Source organism: Peromyscus maniculatus, chromosome 3 (assembly GCF_049852395.1).
Source record: "Peromyscus maniculatus bairdii isolate BWxNUB_F1_BW_parent chromosome 3, HU_Pman_BW_mat_3.1, whole genome shotgun sequence".
Classification (NCBI taxonomy): domain Eukaryota; kingdom Metazoa; phylum Chordata; class Mammalia; order Rodentia; family Cricetidae; genus Peromyscus; species Peromyscus maniculatus.
This window is the reverse complement of record NC_134854.1, coordinates 56,238,814-56,255,012: the sequence shown is the minus strand read 5'-3', so window position 1 is coordinate 56,255,012 and position 16,199 is coordinate 56,238,814. Positions and strand designations below refer to the sequence as shown.

The 16,199-nt window shown below is 35.4% G+C and overlaps 1 protein-coding gene across 31 annotated transcripts in view; it reads left to right on the top strand.

The window, feature by feature from the left end:
• Agbl3 (AGBL carboxypeptidase 3) overlaps positions 1-16,199 on the top strand; it is a 104,338-nt gene that overhangs the window by 40,725 nt on the left and 47,414 nt on the right. For 9 of the 31 annotated variants that reach the window (XR_013049760.1, XR_013049757.1, XR_013049769.1 and 6 more), the window contains 6 exons: positions 1,995-2,061; positions 3,496-3,576; positions 5,753-5,810; positions 8,383-8,454; positions 11,321-11,366; positions 12,574-12,767. Coding sequence is in view for 11 of the 31 variants with exons in the window: in XM_042273033.2 (XP_042128967.2) it covers positions 1,995-2,061; positions 3,496-3,576; positions 5,753-5,810; positions 8,383-8,454; positions 11,321-11,366; positions 12,574-12,767 (518 nt within the window). In the remaining 20 variants the exon portion in view is untranslated. Of the gene's footprint in view, positions 1-1,994; positions 2,065-3,495; positions 3,577-5,752; positions 5,811-6,184; positions 6,239-8,382; positions 8,455-11,320; positions 11,367-12,573; positions 12,768-16,199 lie in introns of those variants that run through there. The other 22 variants (XR_013049759.1, XR_013049770.1, XR_013049766.1 and 19 more) reach the window with 9 other exon arrangements.

Below are 16,199 nucleotides of genomic sequence, written 5' to 3'. Positions count from 1 at the left end.
AGATGAATGATTTTTTTAAGTATGTCCATATAATGGACTGTTATTCAATGATAAAAATAAGTGAGTTGCCAAACCATGAAACAATATGACAGAACAGAAACCTAAGTCCATATTATATTGCAATCACATACAGTGGGTTTCATCTTGATGAGTACAAAACCAAAACAAACATGGCCAAGAAATAATAACTAAGAAAGATTTGTTACCTGTAGCAGGTAAGGAGAACAAAAAGCAAATGGCTTCCTCAAAGACAGTGTGGGAATTTTACTTAGAAAGCCTGTAAATATTAATATAAGAAAGCATTTAAGGGGTGGACACTTTCCCGAGCATGCTCAGTAAATGAGTAGATTCTTGAACATGCTCAGTTTTAAGTCATGCTTTATGAAAGAAATATGACAGACACATTGATACATTCATGGCCCAGGGTCATAAAGCAGATTTGAAAAGGTAAAAATGGCAGACAGGAACACTTTGAGACTGCTCATTTTGCATACTAAAGATGGCACACATGCTTACTTTCATCACAAAGATGGTAGACAGAAATGCCTCTACGTGTATCTATCTAGCTTTGTTCATAAAGCTTCAGTTGAAACAAAGGAAAAGATACTTGAGTGGTAAATCAGTATAGGAGTTTGTCCCTAAATGCCTGCTTCGGTGTTCGTAACAGTATTGTTAAATGAAAGAAATCTGAACAGGCTGTGAGACACAATGGGCAAGATGAAACTAGAAGGGGAAAGGGTCAGTGGTTGCCAAGAGTTTCCTGGAAACAGAATGAATCATGGATAGTCAAACAGAATGTCTGAGACAATGTTTGATGCTGTAGTGGTGAAAGATACCTGTCTTTATAAATTTGTAAAAGAAGCCAGGCAGTGGTGGTGCACACCTTTAATCCCAGCACTCGGAAGGCAGAGGCAGGTGGATCTCTGTGAGTTCGAGGCTAGCCTGGGCTACAGAGGGAGTTTCAGGCAAGGCTCCAAAGCTACACAGAAAAACCCTGTCTCAAAAAAAGAACAACAGAAAACAAACAAATTTGTCAAAGCTTACAGAATATATGTTGAGTCAGCTAGTAAACAATAAATTTGCTCTCAGTTGTTAGCAAATTACCATGTAGCGTAACAAGCTAATAGCAGAGGAAAGTGTGCGCAAGAGAACTGTGAAAAATCTATTGTGAATTTCTGTAAACATAAAACTGCTTTTAAAAAGTAAAAATCTAGCTGGGCGGTGGTGGCGCACGCCTTTAATCCCAGCACTCGGGAGGCAGAGGCAGGCGGATCTCTGTGAGTTCGAGGCCAGCCTGGTCTCCAAAGCGAGTTCCAGGAAAGGCGCAAAGCTACACAGAGAAACCCTGTCTCGAAAAATCAAAAAAAAAAAAAAGTAAAAATCTATTAATTAACAAAATATATATAAGAAATACAACCCAGAAATATTTCCTTTCATGAGTTGTTTCTCAAGCAAATAAATTTTGCCTACCACTGTATTAAGTGATTATAATTAGAAATAGATTTGTGTTTGACCTTTTGTTTCTTAAGGTACTATGCTTTGGGTGGCCCTTAACTGTCTGTCAATAATATAGAAATATAGTGACATAAAAATTAATTTTAAGAGTTAATGATACCCATAAGAGTTAAGGAACTTCACAGATATATTGCTTATTTGTTTACTTATTAACAAAGAATATTGAGCCTCACTGTGTACCAGGACCAGGTGTTATTCCCACCCTAATGGCATAGCAATGAACCAGACAGAAAAAAATAAATGGTACTTTCATGGGGTTTACATCCCAGCAACATATTCCCAAGCATTTATAGTTTCTATCATTCAGAAAATAAAAATACCATTTCTGAGTTATATGGGACCTCCAAATGATAAATAACTTTTGTAAATATCATTCTCTTTCTAATTAGAATTGTCCTTTCAAATAAGATGATAAAGTGAAAGCAGTGTTGAAATTTTAAATTCTCAAAACTGTAATTATTATTACTTTCCTTTTTTAGTAGTCGAGGCTCTGAAAGTTCAGAGTCCAATGACACTCAGACTTATCTTCTCAAGTTGACCTCTCAGGTATGATTAACAAGTTTTGCTTCAGTATGGATATGTTAAGCAGGTACACTGATTATTGTTGTTACTAACAGCCAGGAAAAAGGTTTGTGCATCTATCATTATTGTGTAGTAATAATTGTTTTTCTGATTATGTGCATATTTTAAATCATAGAATTTTTATTCCAACCCCCTTACTTCATCTATGAGAGTATTAAGATCCAGGAAGTGAAATTAATTCTCAAATTCAATTCCACACCACTTGTTAATGTTACATGTGGTACCCTGACATACATCACCTTGTTATTAACCCAATATTCATTTATTTAATTACACATTTATTGTTAATAGTGTGCTCAAACCAAGCACTGCCTAGGTGCCGGAAACAGAACAGTGAAAACAATGAGTCAAAAAATCTTTCCCTTTGTTTTCATATATTCTAGTTGGGAGAGTGACACAACAAAATAAGTGAAACATGACTTAATAGATGAGATTTGTTTCCATAAAGAAACAATTAAAGAGTTTATATGGAGATCACAGTTGGCATGGGCTTACTAAAGAAAGATGATACTTAAGTGAGGGAATAAGCTCCTTTTCACTGTGACAAACAATTTCAAAACCTTAGTAATTTACAGTAAGCCTTTTATTTTCATAACCATATTCACTAACAATCCACTAGCCACAGTAAGTCATATGGCTAACCAGGCTCAACATTCAACAGAATGAAGAGGTATATTCCACTTATCATGAGAGGCCCTACAGAGCTCCACAGTGAAGACTAGGGATGCATAATCCAATTATAGAGGGCAAAACATGTGGAAGCAGTGGTTTAGCATTACACAGTTCACCTCTAGGTCACAGTTATTAACTTCCTGCCCAAATGCTAAATTTACTAGTATTTGTTCCCTTTCCAAAACACCCAACATCTCATCCAGGCATGGTTATCAGTCCTCCATCATGACTAGACCAGGCCTGGACCAAAACCTATAAAATAAGGCAAGTTATAAGTGCCCCTCTTATGTACATCTATAATAATGGAACAGAAGTTGGGAAATTATAATAGACATCCAATTAAAATTGAAGAATGGGTAGTCTATAACAGTCATAGAACCAAAACAATTCTGAGTTTGCATGCATGTGTGCTGTGTGCTGGGGACCAAAACCAAGGCTTTGGGCATGCTAGGCAAGAACCACAAATTTTTACTCTGCAGATATGAATAATCTTCTCTGCAGAGAAGAATAATCTTCTCTCCTGGGGATTAGGAGACATTTCTAAAGCCCCATTACTTTTTCATAGATTCTTGTGTTTGCTTTGCATGCATCTAGGGTGCACAGTTGCAGTGGGAAAATTACTCCATCTTCTAGGAAGTGAGTCTCAAAATGCCTGTGTTTAGACACTCAAAGTGACTATCTTTGACATATTCATTAAATTCTAATTTAAAATACTATTTTACCCAGGTAAAAAACAAGAAAAAGTATCTGAAAACAAAGAGGGAAAGAAATGCCACCCTAGCAAAGCGCCAGAATAACACAAGAGAGGTAAATCTTGATTACTGTAATGATTTGAAATGTTTTACATATGAATGCAAGAGAATAGCAAGTCATGTGGTCTCATTTTTCTTCAGAAAAAAAATCAATAGGACTTTGGTCATATTATTTGCTGTTTACAAAAACCCAAAAGATCTTTGACAGGTGATTGACAGGTCTTACTAAGATGCCATGTTTGAATTTCATTTGTATTTATTTTATTTCAAAATTATTTGAGAAAGCTTACAGAATGAATCCATAATATTTAAAAAGAAATGTAAAAACAAGGAAACCTAAAAGAACATGAAGGAATGAAAATAAATGGCGCTGAGAGATGGACAAATGACAGCCAAGACCTCGACAAACCCTTTCATTAGCAAATGGCAAACACTGCTTAACAAAGAAAGAACAGCCATTCAAAGGCTAAGGTTAGATGTGAAAAATAAGGTCAAAATGAAAAGATAGTCTCCTCAAAATCCTGACATTCATTGAAAATAGCAATCTGAGAATCCCAACTGTTCTTGTTCCACTCCTAGCTCAGTAAGGCAGAAATGCTACTGCAGAATAGTGCAGCCAAGAAAGTAGGTGGCACCTTTCCCCACAGCTACCAGAGATCTCTTCCCAGGAGGAACAAGGCATTGGTAATCGAGGGGAGTGCAGAGAAAAGGACAAAGAGGCCTACTCCATCCGCAGTTTGGGGCTAGAGGTTTCATCTTGGGTGCTGCACCACTGAATAACCGGGCCCTGGTCATTCTTGCCTTGCCTTGTAAAGTATGAGTTCAGTTCCTGGAGAGGCAATAGTGGAGACCTAAGGCTACTGTAGCCGGGTTCCAATCAGAAGAATGTCACTCTCTCCAGCCCCAAATCCAGAACTAAGGCTTGGGATGTTTGCCTTGAGGGAGAGCTGGGCTGTACAACAGAAAACCTTCTAGTCTCTTCCCAAAGAATTGATTTCATTTGCAACAGATGAAGAAAGCTAAAGCTTGGGAAATTCTTAAAACCTGTGCAAATATGGTAAAAAGAAATTAGGCAGAGATTGGTAGGTTGATTAGAAACACATACTAAACTGTAGCCTGGCTACTTTGCGAGAGAAAACTGGGGAGACAGCTGGGAGGAGCCCTTCAAAACTCAGAACAGACCTCATACACAACTGCTAGACCTGCCTATTCAAAGGAGATTTTAAAAAATTAACCTGAACATCAAATTATGACTTGGATAGGGTTAAAGACATTAGAGCAATCAGCCAAAAGTTAGTGGGAGTTGAACAACTACATATAGTCAGAGAAAACCCTTATCATTCCAGCAAGTACTCCTAACTACTAAGCAATTTCTTCAACCCCATAATCAAATTTGATTTTTATCTTTTTCCTCATTTCCATAGTGTCAATTATATATACAAAGAAATGGATTTTGTGTTTTAACTATTTCAAGTTTTGTGTTTGTATTCTGTTGTGTGTTGTTTTATATGATTATTTGTTTTATTGAAAGGTTTCACTTTGTTGCCCAGGCTGGATTCAGAGCTCTAGAATCATAGATGCTACACATTAACTCTATTTCATAGTCTAGTGTTGCTGAATGGTGTGTGCTATATGCTGGCAAAAATGCTTTTCATTTATCTTTCCTTCCTCAGACCCTTTTAGAAAATTCTTTATAATGTTAGACAAAGAAACAAAAGCTTGAAAATGTTTTTGGTCAGTGATTTGTAGATTATTCAAGGTTCACAGTCAAAAGTTCAGTATGTATCTTTTAGTCCAGTAAGTCAGATTTGTATTTACCCTCAAAAAAGAAAGCAATATACTTGAAGTTTTCTTTGTTTTGGAGTTCTTCACAAAGCTCAAGAAAATATCCTTTACCTTTTGTATACAGGCATAGTTCTGAAATTTGTTGGTAGATTTTTCACACAACTGTTTATATTTTCATCTTTCATACTTTCAACTTCTAATTTAAATAATTCTAATTTTAACATTTTTGTCTCTGTCAAGATACATGAATTCTATATGAGAAAAAAAATTCTCTTAGTAATGAATAAAAATATGGATTTTTCCTGCTCATTATTAATGCAAGACAGAAATAAAATAAAAAATAAATGTTTGTTGAAAACATATCAAATCATAATCATATAAGAAGCATACTACGGTTTCATGTTTATACTATATTATCTTTTCTTTCCAACTCTCTGTTCCATTAGGCTTATAGTAAAGAACGTTTACTCCAAAGACAAGAAGAATCAAATTCTGATGTCAAAGGTAAACTTCTGTCTTACCTTCTTACAAACAGTTCATTTATTCAACAACACTCATTTTATGCCGTAACTTTGAGGTCACCACTGTGCTTGGTGCCAAAGAGTCTAAGATGTATATACTGGCTGACGAGATGGCTCAGCAGGGAAAGGTGCTGGCCACACATGCCTGGCAACCTGACTTTGATCCATAAGACCCACATAAAAATGGAAGGTGAAAACTAAATCCACAAAGTTGTCCTCTGACCTCCACACACTCTCAGTGGTGTATACTCCCCCCATACACTTACTTCATGTATGTACACATGACACAATAATAATAATAAATAAATGTGTTTTTTTTTTAAAAAAGAAATATATGATGCCAGTTCTTCCTTTCAGGAGCTCCTCTTTTAACCAGGGAAGAAAAGCAAGTAAGCCAGCAGTGTGTTGCAGGTACGAGGTCTGTAGTATGAGCCACGTGTCCTCATTCTACACTACATGGAGCAATGACAGGAGCAGCAGTGCCGGAACAGCAGAGCCCACATAGTTGAGGCCACTCTAAAGGTTATGGAAGGTTGTCCTCAAAGGGAATATAGGGATTTCATGTTCTTAAACTGTCTGCTCCTGTCCTCTCATAACTTAATAGAAGTATGACCCCAGGGAAGAAAGGAAATCTGCAACCTTCATTTGTTTCTGCTGCAAAATGCTGTCTGATCTATGTCTTTAATTGATCTAGCTTTGCTGATATTTAACTTCTGTCACCTTATCCTTAAAGCCCCTTGAAGAAAAGTCGTAATAAGGTATATAATAAATATATAAGTATATAGATGTGTACTTTATGTAATATATGTCAATCGTGATAATTTACCAAAGATAATTTTTTAATTTTATGTATATGTGTGCTAATTTATTATACATTTATACCACTGTCATCCCCCCAAAAGGAGTTGAAGTAACCTAATTAAAATGTATATGTACATAAATTCAGTCTGTGAAGTAGGAAACTAAACAATGAAGATAAAAACCATACCAAGAACAGGAGAGGTTAGATAATATTCATTTCTCTAGAACTTTAAACTACCCATTCTTTTTGATAGTGATCACCAAGGAATTCAGTAATTCTTTATATATAACTTTTGTTTAAAATGTCAGAAATTAGAAACAAAGATAAACACAAAAGGGGCGAGGAAGACAGCTCCATTGAGTAACATGGTGGCTGCACAAACATGAATTTCTGATTTTGGATCCTCAGACACAAGAGCAAGCATCTGTAATCACAATATACAGGGTAAGGTAGGAGAAGTATACAGGAGAATCTCTGAAAGCTTGGATGCCAGCTATCTTGACATATGGTACATGCAGAAACAAACAAGAGACCCTGAGGTAGTTAAGGCATGTGCATGCCCACATGCATGTGCGCGTGTTTGTGTGTGTGTGTGTGCGCGCGCACACACACACAAAGATTTTTTAAAAGATAAAAGAAAGTAAAAATAATGTTTTAGAATACTTTTTACCTTTTTCTAAGATGCCATATCTTAATAAATGGCATAATCTTGTTATTTTCCATGTTCCTTTTTCATTTAAAATTAAAGGTTTTTTTTGTTTTTGTTATTTTGGGGTTTTTTAGTATTTTTTTGAGACAGGGTTTCTCTGTGTAACAAACAGCCCTGGCTGTCCTGGAACTCGTTCTGTAGACCAGACTGGCCTCAAACTCAGAGAGATCTGCCTGCCACTGCCTCCTAAGTGCTGGGATTAAAGGCATGCTCCACCACTGTCTGGCAAAATTAGAGCATTTTATAAACACTTTTGCATGTGGAAAAATGACAATAAAATATTTTAGTCTGTAAATCTTTTTTTTTTTTTTTTTTTTTTTTTTTTGGTTTTTCGAGACAGAGTTTCTCTGTGTAGCTTTGTGCCTTCCTGGAACTCACTCTGTAGCCCAGGCTGGCCTCGAACTCATGGAGATCCGCCTGGCTCTGCCTCCCAAGGCTGGGATTAAAGGCGTGTGCTACCACCACCTGGCTATTCTGTAAATCTTAATTTGTATAGCTAGGCCCATTATTCAACTTTTATTTTGTTTCTAAATTTCCTCTATTGTAAACAGCATGAAAATCTATCCATTTGTGTGTACAATTATTTCTTTCTAATAAATTCCTAGAGAAGGAATTATTGTCCCCAGAGGTATAAATACTTGAAATACAGCAAAAAAAATTATATTTGAAGATGTCATATGTTAATTTCATTGAGTTAAACTACTATTCACACACTGGGTATAATAGCATGTGCCTTTAATTCTAGCACTTAGGAGACAGAGGCAGGCAGATCTTTGTGAGTTCAAGGCCAGTCTGGTCTACAAAGTGAGTTCAGGACAGCCAGGGCTGTTACACAGAGAAACCCTGTCTCAAAAAAAAAAGAAAGAAAGAAAAGAAAAAAGAAAAAGAAAGAAAGAAAGAAAAGAAAAGAAGAAACAAACAAAAGAACCCCCTACTGTTCACACATTATTTGAACTTTCCATTTTGAAAGGAGATACAAAATATGAAGGAACTATAATCATTCGTTCATTTGCATTTGCTATGATCCTTTACCATCTTTTCTAGATCCAAAGCCAACTGTACCAGATGTTTATGTGGCTCACTGTTTCAAAAGACCATTGCCTAATCAAGGCTTGGGTGAGTAGAGAGGGCTCAGAAATGTGTGACCATCTACAATCTGAACATGTGCAATAATAATAATAATTTTTACTGATCAAGGTCTACATACTTTAAAGAATAAAATATTATCTTAAAATCAGATTACCAACCAGCAGTTCACCTTACTAGAGATTTAGGAGCTTATTTTTTTGCTTCTGTCTGACTCTAGAAATGCATAGAAAAAGCCAACAGAAATTGGTTATACATGAATTTGTTTTTAATTTTGTATTAACTTTCATTTGACAATGAAATATATTTACATACATATAAATACAGTTACTCTTAGCACCTACCCTCTTTTATCTTCCTTCCAGCCCCATTAATTCTCCTTCCTCTCTACAAATCCCTTTCCTACATTCATGTCTTTTGTTGTGTTTTGTGACTAAGTTTAACTGGAACTGACTTGATAGCCTTAGATTTATAGCTATCTATTGGAGCTTGTTTGGATTGACAGTGGGTACACAACTGAAGACAATGACTCCCCTTCTCCCAGTATCCAATAGTATCTATCAGTAACCAATAGTTGAACAGAGAGGGGTAGGGCTCAATGAGCCCCTCCCTATCCATGACTGATTATGGACATAGATCTGTTTCTTATAGTTTTATACTACCAAAAAGAGAACAGAATATTATTTGCATTTACATCTCATCAAATTCTAAGGCATAGAAAAACTTTGAGAGTACTCTAGTCTTATCCCTAATTCATTAGACCTAATTCATCAAGCTCATACAACTTTTTATTACACTTGATCCAAGTAGTTTATTAAATTGCAATATGGTTCATTCTGTTGCTAAAGAGTTTCAGCACTGAAGCAACTATTATGAAGCAGTTTTCAGTCAAGGATATTGAAAAGATAATGAGTACCATCCCAAGGCCAGTTGCCCTGTGCATCCCTTGAGAGAGAAGGCTAAATGACTATGTTGTTTTACTGACAATTAAAGGGCATATGTAACTAGTTAGGAAGATAGATATCTAAAAGTAGAGCCAGGTGGACATGGTAAGCCACTGTAATCCCGGTGCTCTGAAGGCAGAAGTAGGATCCCCAGAGTAAGCTGGCTGGCTTGAGTAGATGAATCATGAAGGTCTGGGTTCAGATGAGAGGCCTTATCTCCATATACAAAAATAGAATAAACAAGGAAGACACAGGATGTCAACCTCTGACTTACACAGGCACACACACATGCACACACAAACAATAGAGGTACAACATGTAGAAACTAATTTGAGATTGTCAAGGAAGATAAACTAGAGTAGAATTGGTTTGGACACTTAAAATGAACTAAGGAGACAGATCTACTCTCATATACATCCACAGTTAAATCTTTGAACTCTGTTCAAACACAAGTTACCCCCTAGATGAAGATGATCTTAGTACCTGACAAACTTCAGATTCCTAAAACATTGTTTATTAAGTTCTACTAAGTTTTCACAATAGATTCCACCCCCAAATACCCAGAGAGTGATACATACCCAATATACTTTTTACAAGACAGTTTAACTTAACCAGAACAAATCATTTCAAACTCTTCATGCAGCTTAAAACTAGAAATGTAGCCATATTTTGTAAACCTCAGAGCACTTACTCTGGGTTGCTAGACTATGTCCCAGGTGGCCATCCTCACTTTGAGTTGAATAAATCCTTCGTTTTCACATTTGGCGTGCCTTCATTTGCCTGTTAAGTTGACAGAGTCATCCTAAAGGAAAAGAAGTAAAGTAGACTTAAATCTTATGAATCTGGGATTGGACAAACAAGAACTGAATCAATTGAAAATATTTTCACCTTCCTCCAAAACAACAATGTTCAGTCAAAGTAGTAGGTGGTGAACTCACTTGCTTATTGCATGAGAGGTATGCTGGTCTCTTATATGGAGAATTTGAGGCTAGCCTGAACTATATAAGACCATACCTTTAAAAAGAGTTAAAGTCTATATCAGAGGGAAGAAATATAAAAGTACATTTTATCACTATCCACTAGTTAACTTGTTCTGCTATTAATTATGATTGCCACTGTTAACTAGTTCTATTGTTATTTTGCTTAAATAGTAAGATATAAATAATGTCAAAGAAAATAATATATAATTTAGGCCCCAATTTTTATATTAAAATATGTGCATAGTAGTTATTATACATTATACTTTACTTTGGTCTAATACATCTGCATCCTAGATCAACTCTCTAAAATGCTGACCATATTAGTGTATATGTAAATGTCCTTCACAGGTTTGTGGGGGTGTTTTGTTTTGATTTTTAGTGATGGTGGTTGTTTCTTCCTCCTCCTCCTCCTCCTCCTCCTCCTCCTCCTCCTCTTTCTCTTCCTCCTCCTCCTTTTTTTACTTTCTTTTTCTTCTAGAGTACTCAGAACCTCTCACATGCTAGGCAAGTCCTCTGCCACTGAGTTGAATTCCCAGCCCATAGATTACTTTCCAATTGGTAGTTAATATATAGATATTTTTCCTGTTTATTCTTCTCTTGGAACAGTCTTATTAAAAGGCTCACAAGAGGCATGTGTACTCATATATTTCATGTGTATGAACAAAACATCATTTAACTAAAGATGAACTAATTTATCTAGCCATTAAGTGTACATAAAGTAATTGCCAAGAAAATAAAAAAATTAACTTTTGTTGATCTTAAAATGTAACCAGCCGGGCGCTGGTGGCACACGCCTTTAATCCCAGCACTCAGGAGGCAGAGCTAGGTGGATCTCTGTTGAGTTCAAGGCCAGCCTGGTCTACAGAGTGAGATCCAGGACAGGTATCAAAACTACACAGAGAAACCCTGTCTTGAAAAACAAAACAAAACAAAAATGTAACCAGGTATTTTATGGTATATTCTCCTTTTTAGTGAAAATTCCTGAACATATCTTTTATCCCCGAAAAACGCGTTCAAGGTAGGTGAACTACTCTTGATTTCTCCTAACCATATTACTCTTTTTCTTCTGTCTTAGAATGTTTTGATTTTGAATTAAAGCAGTAGATAAGATTACTCTTTGAAAAAAGTTGATCAAGTTTATCTTTAGATCCTACCAGTCTAGATCACGCTAAGATGTAAGAGCATCTACAGATACAGTTTTGAAGGGTTCTGAGAGAATTTCAATATCCCCAAACTGTCCTTAATGGATACTTTAAAGTCTTAGCTAACTATTTATTTCTATGTGTTTACCATTGAATTATCTGATTTCTCATTTTAAAAATAGTTTATGGACCATTGGTCACACAGAGGTAAAACTATCATCCAAAGCCTGGAAAAGGCCCAGAAAGGGAAGTCAAAGATTACATTGGCCAGCTTTGAATCTTTGTCTGAACTGGTAACTACTGTTTCTCTATTACCTTTGGCCCATTTTCCTGTCCGTAGGAATAATATCAACCACTGTCTGGACAGTGACTTAGGTAAATCACAGATAAGCATCTGAGAATTCACTGAATTTGCACAACTATGTAATTTCACTACAAGAGGTGATAGTGTAACTTTTCTTCCTCCCGTGGCTTCTTTCTCAAGGACCTGATTTCTGTTTAATGACAATGAAAAGGGTTCTGTTTGAATGTATATTCTCTTACTTCAAAAGCCTAGAGAATTGGTTACATAAATGATAATATGACAAGCATTTTTGGACATAACTATACTTGGACCTAGAATTAAGCATTTTAAGATAAGATATCCTATGGAAAGAAATCAAATGATAAATACCAAGATAAGAAAAGACAGGGCTGAAGACAGATATCAGTAGTTAAAAGCACTTACTGTTCTTCCAGAGGACCTGTGCAGCCGACATGTGGTATACATAAATTCATGCAGACACAAACACATACACATAAATAAAAATAAATCTTTAAAAAGATAATAGGAAAAGCAGTGGAATTAGAAAATAGGACTGTTAGATTTGATGCTGCCTCTTATTACCTGTATGAGCATAAGAAAATTGCTTAATCTTTATTATCCTCCTTTTTAAAATGGGACTGTTACTAGCTCTTCTGCCTATATCACAGGCTGGTGAGAGCTCAAAGATTACATACTAAGGAATAAAAGACACATAGAAAAACTGCATTACTCTTGTATAAGTAGTTGACATTGAGATTACAATACTCAATTTCTTTCAGCTCCAGACGTATGAATCAGAGTCTTAACAAACACCAACGGACATATACTGTAGAAACTTCTAAGAGTCCAATCCAAGAAGCAGTTCAGTCCAAAGAAATCAACATGTATGAAAGTTGTTTCAAAGTGGCATCCTTGAAGTGTCCTATGAACAAACAAACTTCAAATTGGATTGAGAAGACAAGGATACCAACAGGTTTTTTTAAATTATTGTTTAATATTTTAATAAGTACAAAGATCCTTTATGGACTGGAGAGATGGCTCAGCAGTTAAGAGGACTGGCTGCTCTTCCTAGTGGTCCTGAGTTCAATTCCCAGCAACCACATGGTGGATCACAACCATCCTTATGAGATCTGATGCCCTCTTCTGGCCTGCAGACATACATGCAGGCAGAACACTGTATACTAAATAAATAAATAAATAAATAAATAAATAAATAAATAAATAAATAAATAAATCTTTTAAACAAATCCTTTATATTATGTCATCATACTAAATCTCATCCAATCGGGATTATAGAAACTACATTAGTAAACAGGGAATTAATAACCATTGCCCTCCTGTCTCTGAAAAGTACTTAGCTTATTTCATCTCTGAATGAGCACAATTAAAAATCCCTTTGTTTAATATAGTCTTGAAAAAATTTAATTGCATTCATTAAGATAGCTCAATTACACTACCCTACAACCAAGGAACTTTGTCTTAATGCTATGACCATATTCTGATAGTGAACATTCTTTAATTTTGTTTCTCTTAAAGTGGCCCAAAACCAGTTGAAAACCACTATAGGCCATAGTTATTGTCTTGAGATATGTCTATACTAAATTACCCCTTACAGAAGGCCAAAGAACATTGGCTCAGTTCTGATTCATCATAGTGACAGATGTTTAAGTTGTAGAAAGTAAATCTAAAGTCAACTTCCTTCATTCTACTTGAACAAATATAAAAATCATGTTAAATGAAAAATCAGATATAGGTGTAGTTGAAAGTTTTTTTGTGTCCCGGTTGGCCCATAGTCAGAACAAATCTCTCTCACCCACTGGTCCCACAGCTTCTCAGACCCAAATAAACTTATACAGGCTAATATTATTTTTAAACTATGACCATGGCAGGCTTCTTATTATCTAGTTCTTATATTTTAAATTAACCCATTTTTATAAATCTATACTTTGCCATGTGGCTCATGGCTTATTGGTAACTTTACATCTTGCTTCTTCTGGCTGCAGCTAGCAGCGTCTCCCCTGCTCTGTCTTCTTCCTTACTATCTCTCTTTAGAATGTCCCGCCTAACCTTATTCTGCCTCACCATTGGCCAAACAGCTTTATTTATCAACCAATCAGAGCAACACATTTTTATGGTATACACAATGACATCACCCATCACAGCTAAGGAGAAGGGAGGAAGTAAGTAAACTCCTGGGAGGTTCTTTCTTCACTTGTGGGATGGCTGTCAGAGATAATGATAGGGAATTATAGATTTTAAAATCAGATTCAAATAAAACTCTAGTAAGCTTGTGTTCTGCTCGGGTAATGTTTTTAAGATGATATGTTTCTTTTTTGTTTTAGATTTTAGGGCATTTTTAGGATGGAGTCAGGTCCTTCATTTTATTTTTATATGCATCTGCATTGGATTTACATATGTGTTTTATCAAGTTCTTTCCTTGAGTTTTAGAAAAGGAGATCCAAATTTAATGATAAAACCCTAAACTAATAAATATGAAATAATTATGAATCAACTTTTTTGGAATTTTAAAAACAAGAGCAGTGACTTAATATTTTAATTATGAACAATTACATAACAGAGAGCATGTTATCAGGGCGGTGGTGGCGCATGCCTGTAATCCCAGCACTCGGGAGGCAGAGGCAGGTGGATCTCTGTGAGTTCGAGGCCAGCCTGGTCTACAGAGCTAGTCCAGGACAGGCACCAAAGCTACACAGAGAAACCCTGTCTCAAAAAAACAAAACAAAAAAAAAAAAAAAAAAAAAAAAAAAAAAAAAACAAAAACAGAGAGCATGTTATTGTTCCAATCATGTATACATAAACTAATTATATGAACTAATTTTCTAAAGAAGATTGATTGTGATTCATGGATCATTAATTTCAATGGCTGTCCAAAGCCTGACATTCTACAACAAGTCAATTTCTTTTTATAACTATTTTAAGAAATGAAAATTTGTGATAGAATATGTCCATTTATTTAATGTTAGAATTGTAGTTGTTTACTAGTTGCAATGACTTTGAAATAATGTATCCTAGGGTTTGCATTTACTTGGTGAACTTGATTATTTTTTGTTTTTAACCCATTTTTTGTTTTTAATATATGGTATCATATATTTATTTAAAGGAAAATCCCTAGAGGCCAGAAAGATAGCACAACAGTTAAGAACACTTATTGCTCTGGCAAATGATCCAGGTTTGGTTCCCAGAACCCAAACTCACAGTTATCTTTAATTCCAGGTCCAACATCCTGTTCTGGCCTCTAGGCACAAGACATGTGCATGATATATAATATATAATATATATTATATATACATACATACATGCAGATAAAACATACAAATAAATTTTAAAAACAAAAAACAAAAAAATAAACCTTTACTGAAATGACAATTTCAGAGTTTCCAAAAGGTCAGGGAGCTAAGCTCAGCCCAAAAGGTATTCATATTTAAAAAATAGAACGAACTCACATTCAACATATACTTATTTATACTTCTTACAAGCATATTCAAAAGGAAACTCTATAGAACTATTTTATAAACTTATATTCATAAGGAAACTCTAATTTACAAACTTTAGCACGTATCTAGAAGAGATTTCTTAGAAGAACTATTTACCAAACTTATATTCAAGAGGAAACTCTATAGGACTATTTTACAGACATCTAGAAAGAATCTCTTAACAGAACTAACTTATTTTCTTTCAAATAAGGTAGAGAGTACACAAATCATGAGCACCATAGTAAAAATTATAAGTGAACTCAACACCGCTTTATTTCTAAGTTCAGAATTCATGGTCACCTTTGATATGAGACTCCTGTGGGTAGCCAGCAAGCTTTATTTGGTGACTAAGGGTACAGTTTTTCCCCCTTTTAATTTTTTAAAGCTGCTTTTTAAGATTACCATGAGTTCTCTTAATGATGCCAATGTTTCCATCTTGTATCTTAAGCACAACTCAATCTTGTAGGGTTTTTTTTCTACACCCGAAGCAATTTCCCAGTGTAAGAGCCATTTTCCCTTGTTTTGAAATCTAAAAGATTTCAAAGTGTCTTGTTGACAAACAGTATTAGCACATTAATTATCTCCTTAGAGGCAACCTGTTCTCCTGTTCTTAGTTCTCAGGAGGTAAGACTAAGCTTTCTAACATCACTTGGAAAAGAAACTGCATCTAGAGCTGAAAAAACAGTTTTTGGGCAATATCACCATTTTGAGCTGAAAAACTACATTTCCAAGACTGCCTTTCTCTATAGCATGATGCTATTACTACAGTTTCCAAGCTGCTTTTTGAACTACATTTCCCAGGTTGCCTTTCTTGGTCTGGCAGAAAACTTCCATTCACACAGTCTGTTTTCATACTAAAAATCAAGATCAAGTAAGCTTTTTTTTTTTTTTTTTGCCACAGGAGGTTTCTG